General features: G+C 56.4%; 1 protein-coding gene across 1 annotated transcript; it reads right to left on the bottom strand.

The window, feature by feature from the left end:
- Positions 1 to 34: 34 nt before the first annotated feature.
- On the bottom strand, positions 35 to 11,873 carry CALML4 (calmodulin like 4). Its single transcript, XM_034660774.1, is given in 6 exon segments — positions 35 to 324; positions 3,052 to 3,240; positions 4,926 to 5,066; positions 9,628 to 9,658; positions 9,762 to 9,863; positions 9,865 to 11,873. Coding segments are annotated over 6 exon segments (594 nt in total). The 5' UTR covers positions 9,898 to 11,873; the 3' UTR covers positions 35 to 226.
- Positions 11,874 to 12,524: the final 651 nt, after the last annotated feature.

Genomic DNA, 12,524 nt, shown 5'->3' with positions numbered 1-12,524 from the left:
AAGGGCTGGACTAACGGCAGTTGTTAAAATCAATACAAATCTTTTATTAAAGACAGGCTAATGCCAGGCTGAAACCATCCCGTGTACCTGCTAAGTTACCCCCTGCTGCCGTCAGGCTACGTCCTCTTGCTGCTGCGTGTACCATCCCACCCAGGGTGAAAGAACACTTCTGTTGTTAAAAACATCTCGGCCTGAGTTTTCAGGTCCAGGGGAGGCTGTCTTTCATTCAGTAGTCCCCCGCAGGAACGGTGATCTTGTGGATAAATTCATCGTACTTCACTTTGCCATTTGGTTCGATATTTGCTTCCCTGAAAATATCATCCACTGCAATAAATCACAGTAATTGTTCAGTCTGGCTACAGTGGTACATTACGGACATCGAGTTAGCTACGGGGGGTGGGGCTCCCCAAAGGTCTTCCCTTGTGTCCAAGGGACCGTTCCTGTAGACCAGGAAATAAACCAGTGAACAGAACAGGACAACCCACCCCCTATCCCTGAAGACCACTGATCCAGTTTTGAGTGAATCAGGCTTTCCGCAGGGGCTGGGGTCGAGGCTAGGGAAGTGTGCTGGTGACAGTTAAGTCACTGAAGCCACCTTCCACTTGCTTTCTTCGTCTTTTTTCTTTTTGAAAGAACATGCCTGACCCCTGTGCCTGTATTTCCAGAAACACTCGATATGGATGTTACCTTCTATAGCCCACCCTCTCAGCCTCCCGCAGGACAGACCCCCCCCCCAGCAGCCTCCCCCTGGGCCACCCTGCCCGTGGCTTTGGCCTGCCCCGGGCCTGCCTGCCTTCCCTTCCTAACTGGCATGTCCCACCCCAAGAGGGGACTTGGTGACAAGTGGTGTCTGCCGCCATCACCTCTTTTTTAAAACGTGTGTGTTTGGGCTGAGGGTAGTAGGAGAGAAAATAAATTCAACTGTGTCTAAAGCTCAAAGTGTACAAAACTGTTATTCTCTGACGTTGTTAAAAAAAAAAATCATTTAACTTGTTTCTTCTGGTTTTAGATTCTTGGGACAAAATACTAGCTTGTCCCAGATGTTGGCAAGAAAGTCCATTTCAGCTTCCATTTCTCCAAAGTGGCCTCTTGGGGCCATCCTACCTTTGGCTCTTTGGGCCCATCTTCATCCCCTTGCAAAAACTGTTTCGCTGCCTTCTGTCAACTTCACTGGCGTTAGAAGTCCCCCACTCAATTCTGGGCAGTTGGAAAATATTCTGTGATTTTCTGCTAAACCATCCGTCCTCCTCTAAAATGTAATTACTATGCTCTGTGCCTCAGCCGATGGTAGTCCTGAGTATTTTTAGAATGTTGAGGAGACTGTAATTTATCCTATTTCATGGAGAAGCGTCTACCCATCAGCCACTGGGTTCAGCCCTTTCCAGCGGACAGGTCCAACCCCAGCTCCAGCGCTGCAGGGCCCTCCCGTCCACGAGAGGGGCCGCGCTTCACGACTGAGCGCTGCCCGTGCCTTCTGCGAGGAGCGGCGGCTCACTCTGAACCCACAGGCCCCGGGGGCTGAAATCAGCCTGCGGCAGGCCTTAGAACGGGGGCCTCCCCGGCAGCCTTCTCCAGCGGTTCGGTGGATGCTTCTTAGTAAAATCTAAGATGCTCTTTCAGTCACCCGGGGTAAAAGAGTCCTACTTCTAGCATCGTCTTTCCTGTCTCCCTCAGCAAGAGGAGGGGAAATGGGTCTTCCTGCTTGTCTGGAACACATTACCAGTCTGTTTGAAAAGTTTCTTCCCTGGTTAAACAAACAAGAGATGTGTGCAAGTCTGGGGGCCATGGTACCGCTTTAGACGGAGATCATTAACCGTAAGAATGAAGGCCCCAGCTGGCCCCCCTGCCAACACTCCGCTGGGAACATAAAAGGCCAAGCAGTGTCCTCAGAGCCTGAGAGCGAGGGAGAGCCCGTGCTTCCCCCATCCCCACTAACACAGCCCTGGTGAAAGACGAGATCACGGTCACTGCCAGCCTGAAAAAGCAGGGAGAGCTCAGTGTGCCGTCTGTAGTGCTATTTTTAAACGTTCTGCGCTGTGCCTTAGTGACTGCAGATAAAATCTAAGTAGACTGCTTTACAGAATGTTAGCTCTTGGAGGGACCTGAGGGATTGTCTATTGTAACCTTGTTTCCCAACCAGGAAACCAGGCAGGGTGAGAAAGGTTAAGAAACGTCTCTGAGGGCCCCCAGAATGAGGGGGAGCCAGGCGTCAGATCTAACTCAAGCCACCGATTTGTTGTGATTTAACCAAAGGCTAAGGGTCCACCGTTCCCCAAGCCTTTCCCTCCACCGGCGTGGGTCCTAGCCCAGTGCTCCCATCCCCGCCACAGGCAGGCCCAGCAGCCTAACTGGAAATGCCGGCCTCTGGCAGCCCCGGGACGGCTCCTGTGACAGGGCCGACGGGCCAGGCTGGAAGAATGCGGGCCGATGGCCCAGCACGGGGTCACCCCCTACAATGTCCAAAGGGCGTGCCCAGAAGACCCCGGTCCCTCGTCCTGCTCCGAGGCAGGAAGACACGCTGGCTTGCTGGAAGGTGCGAGGCACAGACCACTGCAGCCGCTCCTTCTGGAAGAGCTCTTCAAACTGGCTGAGTCTTGAGGAGGGGGGCAAGGGAGCACCTCAGTTTGGAAACTCTTGGCATTAGCAACAACTTGAGAAGACAGGTCTGGCGAGGGGAAGGCGTCTGAGGGGGCGTATGTGTGTCTAACAGACTTGCATTCACGCCCCAGCTTGTCACCTGTTTGTCAGTCTAAGGGGGGCACTGGTGCCCCCAGAGGTCTTGTGAGCACTAAGTGAAGGCCCAAGTAGATCCTCAGTGGCTCCCCAGGCCTTCCCTCACCCTGGCTGACTTCTCCCGTCACTCTCTTCCTCCCTCGGGCTCGAGTTTGCCGAGCATGACATCCAGTTGCAGCCGTCGGGGGGCAAGCACCACATATGGTGTCTGCACGGTCCCGCCGGCAGGGATTGGCCTTTGCTGTCCTTCCTCCCCACCCCCAGCCCCCAGCTCCCTACTCCTCCCCCACTGTTGGGAAAGGGGCCTCAGGCCTTTACCTTCCTTGTGGGTGAGCTTCTCCCCCAGTTTCATGAGTTTGGACCGCAGCTCAGACGCCATGATGTAGCCTTTCTTCTCCTTGTCTGCCATCAACATGGCCAAAAGAATTTCTTTCTTTGGATCTTCTTGTTTTATTTGCGCGTGCATAATGGTCAGGAAAGTGGAGAAATCCAGCTCTCCATCTCTGTCTGGGAAACCCCCAAACACAGCAGTGAGCAGGGAGGAAAAGGCTCTTCTTGAAGAAGCCAAATGGCCTCCTGCCCAAGTCTTTAGGGTCAAGCTCCAGGGCCCCCTAATTCAGGGAGTGCCACGGTGGTGAGAGCGTTATCATGGGGGGGATGCAGCCCTTCCCACTGAGCCCCCACCACGGATCTGCGTCTTTAATCCCCTCAACAACCCTCAGTGACCAGGATGACCAGTGCCCCATTTTGCCCACTAAGGAGACAGAGGCCCCAGAGTGTGGAGTCACCTCCCAGGGAGGTGGCAGGACCAGGAGGGGCCACACTTCCCCCTGCCCTGAACTGGAGGGAAATACTCCACGCATCCATCCTTCGTTGGCGGCCACAGCAGCACACCCACAAGGATGGACAGGTGACCCCGCCTGAGGCCTCAAGCCCAGTCCCACCTGCTCCGCTGCCATCCCCGTCACTGCAGCCTCCGCCCTAGTCTCCCCAGCCCACGCCCCTCCTCCACGCATGCCTGGGGCCCTCAGCCCGGGCCCTAGCCAGCTATAACTGCAGGAAATCGGAACTTCCCCTGACCACAACTTCCTGTTTGGAGGAGACAGAAGCCAAAGGAAACCACCACCCCTTCAGAGCTGGAAACGGGATCTCAGTCACTGAGCACCCCATCACCCAGCTCCAGCTCCTCAGAGGCCCACCCCCGGGACTGGGCTCCCAGCGCTGCTGCAGGTGCGGCCTGATGGGACCTCAGAGTAACCCGAGCAGGTGGTGTGAACCCATCTGAAAGGGGAGGAAACAAGGTCCAGACACCGAGAAGTCCCCTCTGGGCTGCAGGTCAAGTGCTCTTTCCAGCCCACGTCCTTCCTCCAGGCCAGGCTTTCCTTCCTGTGCGTCCAGCTACCAACGCAAACATCCACCCCGGCTTCTGACACCCCTCTGTCTGGTTTTTCTCTTTTTTTTTTTTTTTTTGAAAAATAGAACTTGGTTTCTGGTTATAAAAGTCCTAGATGTTCCCATTGTCAAACATACAAGAAACAATAAAGGGAATGAAAATCATCCCTGATCCCATCACCAGAGAGAATAATTATGGTAGCACCTTGGGTGGGTTTTCTTCTACCTTTTATCTCACAGTGTGGCGTAGTTTTTAGGGGGTCAGTCTTTGAAGGAAGAATTGGGTCCCCACCCTGATTCCACCACTGGCTTAAGAACTTGGGCAAATGACCTCATGGCTCTGAGCCTTGACCCTTCCCTGTGAGACAGAGTAGGAGGGAGTCCACTTCACAGACTTGTCTGAGCTAAGCACGTGGCAAGGACTCGGTGAAGGGAAACTGTCCTATCCTAACCCATGGGATCACTGTTAACACTGTCTTTACTGCAGTTCTGTGACAATTTGACGGAATGCCTCAATCCTGCGGTCCGCTGTGACGGGTGGCATGACGCTGGTGGCTGTGGGCATCCGAGGAAGCCTGAGTGTTACACAGCACACCTGGCCAGATGTCTCTACAGCTTCTACTGGTGAGTTCCGACTCCCACCTGCCCCTCAAACGGCCGTCCGAGCTCTTCAGACCCCCACCATCTGTACCCACCTGCTGGGCCCGCCCCAGGAGCACACCTGCAGGGCTCGGGGGCCCGCCCCGCAGCCCAGATGGCGTGTTCCCCCCCAGCAGCCAGGTCTGGCCCAGCCCACTCACCGATCCCGTGAATCTGCAGGTGCCGCTGCACCTCCCCTGGTGTTGGGCTGGCGCCCAGGCACCTCATCACCACCATGAGGTCAGCGGCTTTTATCTTCCCCCGCTGCTCCTTGTCATACAGGGAGAAGCATTCCTTGTACTCTGTGCACAGCCCAGAAGGAACAGTCAGCTGCACGTAATTGCTCTCCACCCCCGTGCCTTCTTCGCCCTCCCTTTCCTTTCCCTTCCCTTCCCTTCTTTCCCTTCCTTTCCCCTTCCTTTTGCTGACTCTCCTTCTCCCCACTTAGAGTTTCTAGATACAGCAAATAAAAATACAGGGCTGCCAAGTTAAACTGAATTTCAGATAAATAATGAATACATTTTTAGTATAAGTCTGTCCCGCTTTTTGCATGGGATATACTTATACTAAAAAGTTTTTGTTGTTTATCTGAAATCCAAATTTAACTGGGTGGTCTGTATTTTATCTGGCAATCCTGTCCCCTCCTCCTCCTGACTTCCCTTCTGCCTTGTCCCTCTCTCTCCCTTCCTGCCTGCCTCTCCCTCCTCCCTCCCTTCTCTCTCTCTCTCTCTCTCTCTCTCTCTCTCGCTCTCTCGCTTTTTTTTTTTTCCTTTCCTCTTTTCTTCCCTTCCCTAACTGACTAAAACCAAAGGAAAGCCATCCTACCCTCCAGGGCCAGCCCATGGAGACCAGGAGTCTATAGCAGGGCCTGCAGACGCCAGGGCACCTTTGCAAAGACAGCTTCTGTAGGAAACCACGGAGATAATGCCTCTGGGTTACCGAGAGGCGCAGGTCTCCTCTGGAAAGGGCTGGGAGAGAATGGCTCTCCTAAGTGGTGACAGTTATGATCACTTCTGTGGGCACTGCTGCGTCCACTCTCCAGCCCGCCACCTCCAGGCTGCTGAGCCCTCAAGCTGTCCCTGACACAAGCCCTGGTCCCGTTCTTCAAGACTTCAGGGGTTCTCCCAGGCGCTGGCTGAATCTGGCTGGCTGCTCTCCCCACCCCTTCCTCCCGGGAGGAGATGCCATGGCTGCCGGAGCTAAGGCCCCTCTAGACCCGGTCTCCTGGCCCCGCAGAGCCCAGTGCCCCGCCCTGGGGGCACAGGGAGCCCAGTAGGGAGCTGGGGACGATGCCTGGGCCCCAGCACCCAGATTCCCATACCTGCTGGGGTGGGGCTGGCGGCAGGATTGGTCAAGAGCTGCCCAGGTGACTGTCCAATCCCTGAGGCCCGCAGGGTGGAGTCACTGCTTGAGCCCCCTGGGGCCTCTCAGCACCCAGCTCCCCGTCTCATCACACCACATGGCTGGGGCCTGGGCCAGCCGCTCCGCAGCTGATCATAACAAAACCAAGGGCAGGCTCACTTCACCTGGGCCTTTGTTTCACCCTGCAATGGCCCCGTGATGCGTGCAGAGGGGCCACTGAAGTCTGGGGCGGCTGAGGGCCTGCGGGTGCGGTGGGGGGGGGGTTGTTGGTACGGGGAGGCAGTCTGGCCCCTGAACCAGAGCTCCACCCACAAAGCCGCTCTGGATCCTGGATTCCCAGGCAGAGGCCACCAGAGGGCAGAAGGGGGTAGGGGGAGGCTGAAGGAAGGCCCCCAGCTCCTGCCCTAAGGCCCCTTCCTGTTCCCCAATTAAGGCCTCTCCTTGAGGATTTCAGGGCCGGTGCTAATAAAAGGCAGCTTCCCTGGTGGGGTTTAGGGACAATTAGCCACCTTGTGCCTGTGGTGAGGTTGCAGGGGAAAGCCTAGCCCTTTCAGAACTTTCCAGAGCGTGGGCTTGGAAAGAGCCAGGACACAGACATGACCAGGGGGCAGGAACTGAAGTGGCCCAGGGGAAGCAGCACCAGAGCCTGACCTAAGATCCCACTTTTGGTTCCTGCAAAACCTAATTCCCTCCAAGAGGGCCCCGTGCCAGTGAGGGTGATGCCATCACTTAATGGGGGGCACAGAGGGGGAGCCGCCCCGCATGTAGGGCTTAAAACTCCCCCAGCGCCCTTCCTAGGGCCCTCCCATGGCCACCCACCTTGTCTTCTGTCAGATTTTGCCCCCTGACACCTCAACCTGTGACAGTTGTCCCTGCCTGGCCCCCGTGCTGGAAGGCAGGCCCCACAGCCTTAGGACCTGGAATTGGCCAGGTTTACTGACTGGCAAACTTCCTCTCCCACATGGATCAGTAACTGCAACCATGCCCCTGACATCAGCAGGGCCAGGAGCAAACAGAGTCCCATCTCCTAACAAACTGTTAGATAAAATACGTTCTATCTTCCCACCTTGACAAATACACCATCGAAAGACCTGGAAGGCCAGATCTGAATGGGGACTCCTATGCTGGAACAGGACAGCAGGCTCTTCTCCTTGCAGCCCCTGTCCAGGCCCCATGACCCCCACACCTCCCCGCTCCCCATCTCCGGCTGTTTCTTCTGATGGGCAGGCCATTTAGCAGCCTATATATGTTACTCCCGAGTGTCAGTGAGCGAACAGATTTTGTCTATTGTGTTCACTGCCATATCTTCGTGCCTAGAAGTGGCCTGGCACAAAGAAAGGACTTGTATTTGGTGAAGGAAAGAATAATTTGGTTAAAAATCCCCCTCAGGTCTTCCCTTTGAAAATGCAAATGCCCTGGGGCAGGAGAGAATCCTCCCCAGGGCCTAGGATCACACCAGCTGTGTGCTGGTGGATGTTTAATAACCCGCACTGATGATACATGTAAGCAAGTTTATTAGAACTTTTACGGACATAAAGGATGGGTAGCACACCATTTATAAATAGTAATAAAATGTGCACTATTCTTTATAAGTTCCATTCTAGCCCGCTGATTATCGCAAGTGAGTTTTGCCAACTCTCGTGTCCGTTGCCAACCTATAGTTTCCATTCAGCCATGGTTTGCCAACGGAGGTCGCATGCCAGAGCGCAACTCTTTTCCCAATGAATGTATTGTCATTACATCTGATAAGTGAGCTACCGTGACACTATTTCTCACCCTTGCACAAATGACATTCATTAAACTGAAACCTCTTTCAAATCGTCAGCCAAGCTGATTGCAATAGGGTTATTTTAAAATGCTCGCTGTATAAAATGCAGGGATTGAAACATTGTTTGATGCTACCTTATTTAATAATGGCTGATTTTTAACGAGCAGCTAAAAATATTCCTAAAATTGTACCACCCAGCTCATGCCAGCTAGAGCGAGTCTGGGTGACACCCGGCCTGAGCCAGGCCCAGGGTCCTGTGTATATGACTGACATCCTCTCTGCCCCCAGCTCGCAGCAGCCTGGATAGGTCCTGTCATTCTCCCTGCTTCACGGAGGAGAAAGCTGAGGCTCCGAGGTGATTGGACCCCGGGTCTGCTGCCTCCAAGACCCCTGCCCTTCCCACTCCAGTGGGCTACCTCTGTGCAATCTCTCATTCATGAAACATTAGTGGCCGCTTTCTTGATGTCAGATAAGGGGGTACAAAGGGAAGCTTCCCTTCTTCCCTTCTGGGAGTTTCACAGATCCCAGGAGGCAGGGTCACTGAGCCTCAGAACTAGGTGTGAGTTGGTGGAGGGGGTTTCCTGAGGTTGAGAGCTGGACTCCAGACCACTCAGTCTGCCCTTCAGACTTGGGCAAGAGAGGCCCTTGCCCTGGGCCTTATGTTTTAACAGTCCCTGCTCTGGCCCTCTTCTTGGGGTGAGGGTGTTGAGCCATCTAAGACCAGGTGCCCACCTGGAGCCTGCAACCCCGCCCCCCACCCACTCTAGACCAAACTCCGGGGACTCAGAACTTTGGCATCCCTGCCCAAGTAACCCTAAGCACACCCCCAGCACCTGCGGGACCCCAGCTGGGCTCTGCTGGGCCCCCGAGTTCTGTGTAACCCAACTCTCCCCTCCTGGCCTTCTGGAAACACAACTCCGTGCTGTGCTGCACTGAGGCCGGCTGGGCATCGGGCCAGCTAGGGGCTTCAGGGATAAATGCTCCAAACACCAAAACTAGGCTTGATATCAGGGCACAGGGAACCACAGAGGCCACCTCAGCCCACCTCCATTTCACAGATGGGAAGACTGAGGCCCAGAGAGTAGAACTGCCAGCCGAGTTCTGTGTAACCCAACTCTCCCCTCCTGGCCTTCTGGAAACACAACTCCGTGCTGTGCTGCACTGAGGCCGGCTGGGCATCGGGCCAGCTAGGGGCTTCAGGGATAAATGCTCCAAACACCAAAACTAGGCTTGATATCAGGGCACAGGGAACCACAGAGGCCACCTCAGCCCACCTCCATTTCACAGATGGGAAGACTGAGGCCCAGAGAGTAGAACTGCCAGCCCGAGAACGCAGACCAGGGCTCTTTGCCCTCTCAGCCCCTTCTTTTGTTCCACCATCAGCCACAGCCAGGCAGTGGTGGCACCCCCCCCCCATTTCCCATCCCTCCTCCCAAATCCAGCCATCCGGTCCTAGAGAAGCACCTTTCGGGCACCCTCTCCTGGCTACCCCACTGGTAAGTCCCACTGACAAATGTAACACCAACACTCCCACCTCTGAGCCGCCACCCCCCCCCCCCGCGCTCATCGGCTACTGGTGTCCCCAGCAGCAGGCGGCCCCTGCCTGTGGGTGGGCCCCGCTCTCCCACCAGCCGCCTGCCTTCCCACCGACAAAAAAACCCGAGCAGAGCAAATAGCCTAATGAGACCCATATTCTGCTGCGAGTTGCTAATTAAAGAGCAAAGCCAACTTACCATTAATTTGGTCCTGGGAAAGAAAGTTGGCCTGGAGCAGAGAGAGGAGAACAGTCAGGGAGGGGACTCCGAGAAAGCGCCCCCCGCACCCCACCCCGGGGCGCCCAGGCCCGACGGCACTGCCCTCTCCTCACCATCCTGGGGCCTCGGGCTGTCGGCTGTGGGCTGGAGGCTCCCACAGCTGCCCGCTCGCTCTCCTTTCTCCCGGCTTCAAGTCGAAAGTCCGCCGGGGCGGGGTGGAGGCCCCGGGAGTAGATCTGCGGCTGCCATGGAGACCAGGCCGGCGCCGCCCGCCCGGGGTCAGATTCCAGCTCCGAGCGCCGTCCGCGCGGGGCGGCGGGGTTCGTGTGAGTCACTGGGGCTGCGGAAGGGCTCCCCCAGGACGCGTCCTGCGGCGGGAAGCTGGTGCTCTCTAGCTAATGGACACAGGCCGCGGTTCCTTCCTGGGGGGTCCTCCGTGGACGGGGCGGGGTGGGGGGGGTCGGTGATACCCAGCAAGGGGACCCCTCGGGGGGATCTTTCCTTTCTCTGCCCTGGGACTAGGCTGGGGGCTGACAACCCCTTCTAGGTGTGGTGTTCTTTGCTCTCTATCTTCCAGAAGACCCATCCCACAACGTCCTGTGGTCGGGAAGGAACCCCTGCCACGATGCTCCAGCCCCGCGGTGGGCGCCCCCACGGCCAAGGCCTTGGATGCAGGCTGGAGAACAGGCCCAGGCCCCGCGCTCTTGGGCTGGATTCACATCCTTCCGTCAGGTCCATCTGCTGAGCGACCTCAGCGAGTCATTTCATTGAGCTGTGCCTCAGTTTCTGTCCCGGGCATCATCACAGGGCTGTGGAGAAAATCAAAGGGCCCATGCACAATCGGTTCTCCACTTCCTTCCTTCCGGGGCACCTGAGGGTAGGGGTGGGGTGGTGCCTGCACTAGGGTCCCAGGCCCCACCCCAAGCTACCCTGGGGACTCACAGGGAGGCTTCTTAGGTGACTCTCCCCAGCCAGGAAGCCTCCTCTTCTTCATTTCCCTCTTCTGCCCCCCAGGGCTCCCCCTCCTTCGACAGAAGCTGCTGAGGGTCCCCATCTCCTCGCCCAGAAGTGGAGTGGTTCCCTAGGGCTGCTGCACTGGGCACAGCTGGGTCTCACCCTTCCTCTCCCCCACAGCTGCCGGCCCCGCCTGCGGGTCTCCAACTCCAGGGCACCCCCCGCCTTGTCGGGACTGGCACGGAGGGCCGCACGGGCCGTCCTCCGCACAAGGGCCCCCAGCCCAGGAGATGCCTGGGTCCTGGTGACGGGCTCATGGGCCTGCAGGAACGGGGACCTCTTGCTCGTGTGCGCAACGCGGACAGGGGGCCTGCCCTCGGTCTGCTCTCCCTCCCTCCTCTCCTGACCACCTCCACATGGAACATTCTCTCTTCCCCCAAATGATATCTCCTGTGTCACCTCTTCGCGTTTGTTTCTCAGCCCCAAGCATTTCAGCTGGAGGATTTGACTCCTCTCTGTTGGGGCTGAGAAGGGAAAAGACGGGCGGGATGCCGGAGGAAGACTAGGAGGGAGCTTCTGCTAACAGCCTTGTGGGGAGAAGAGAGGCAAAGTCAGGTGGGGCCCTGGAGGCCAGGGGCCAGGGCGCAGAGCTGAGGCCTACAGGGGCCAGACCAGGCCAGAACACTTGCTTGGAATTACCCTGTGTTCAGGAAGGGGCTCATGGGGGAGACAAGACATTTTCCTGGGTCTAGGTCAATCAGTGTGTGACCGAAATCCCCTGCTTGGGGAGGGTGGCTGAACGAGGGGTCACTACAAAACTCCACCGAGCTGCACACTTCCCTGGGCTGTGTGGGCTACACTTCAACTCGGCATGAAAAATAGAAACCCCTCCGACAACCTGGGGGCCGAGACTTCGTTCACTAACTGACTCAGCAGCTAGAATGGGACAAGAATTTCCTTCTGCCACCCTGATGCTGCCAGTCAGGGCCACACTTTGAGAAACGCTGGCCTCCAGTTAGCTAAACGGAGTGAAGCAAGGTTGCAGTTGAGACGTATTTCTAGGGAAACGTTTCCAGTCAATTGCCCAAAGAGGTCTCAGTCAAGAGGGACACGAAATCTCCAAGACTCTAATAATTTGCTGTGATTTCTTTTCCATTCTAAACATTCACTTTCATACCGGAGTTTTTAAAGATTTATTTATTTTAGAGAGAGAGACAGAGCGAGTGAGCGAGCACGCACTGGAGCTGGGAGGAGAGGAGGGAGAGAGAATCTGAAGCTGGATCCCAGCTAAGTGCAGAGCCCACTGCAGGGCTCGATCTCACGACCCTGAGACCGTGACCTGGGCCGAAATCAAGAGTCAGAGCTTAACTGACTTAGCCACTCAGGTGCCCCCATACCTAATTTTTTATTCACTTTTTTTTTCCTGTTTTCCTATCCAGGACCCCCCCCCCCAAGTTGTAGAAGCTTCAGGCCCCACAGGACCAGGCCTGTGCCTGCTCAAAGGACACCCAGCAAGTCTTGCTGACAACAGGCCAGAGACAGGTTTGGAAGGAGCAGTGTCCTGAAGGCAAGGGAGGAATCCAGGGAGGGTTCTGGACAGCTGGGGGCAGAGCCTACAATGACATGAGCATCGAGCATCTCCTGTCCAGCGCGGCCCTTCCTGCACTGTCCGCTAACAGGAGCCCCAGTAAGTCCTGGGGGCTGCGTGGTGACTCTGAGACCTCCTACAAACCAGCCTCCCCACCTTGCCCCAAAGGGCACCTTCTCTGTTTCAGCCTCTGGAATGGGCTGGCAGCAGAGCTGGGAGGTTGAGGGGCCATCTCTGAGAGGCAGGTCTGGAGATGCCATCCTGACTCCCCACTCCTGTACCCCCCCAACTCCTCTGAAGAGAGCTGGGGCTGATTGGGAGGAGGCCCTTCTTG

This window comes from Ailuropoda melanoleuca, chromosome 5, assembly GCF_002007445.2.
Source record: "Ailuropoda melanoleuca isolate Jingjing chromosome 5, ASM200744v2, whole genome shotgun sequence".
In the NCBI taxonomy this organism is placed as follows: domain Eukaryota; kingdom Metazoa; phylum Chordata; class Mammalia; order Carnivora; family Ursidae; genus Ailuropoda; species Ailuropoda melanoleuca.
Note: the sequence above shows the minus strand (reverse complement) of the source record. Positions and strands in the feature narration are given on the sequence as shown.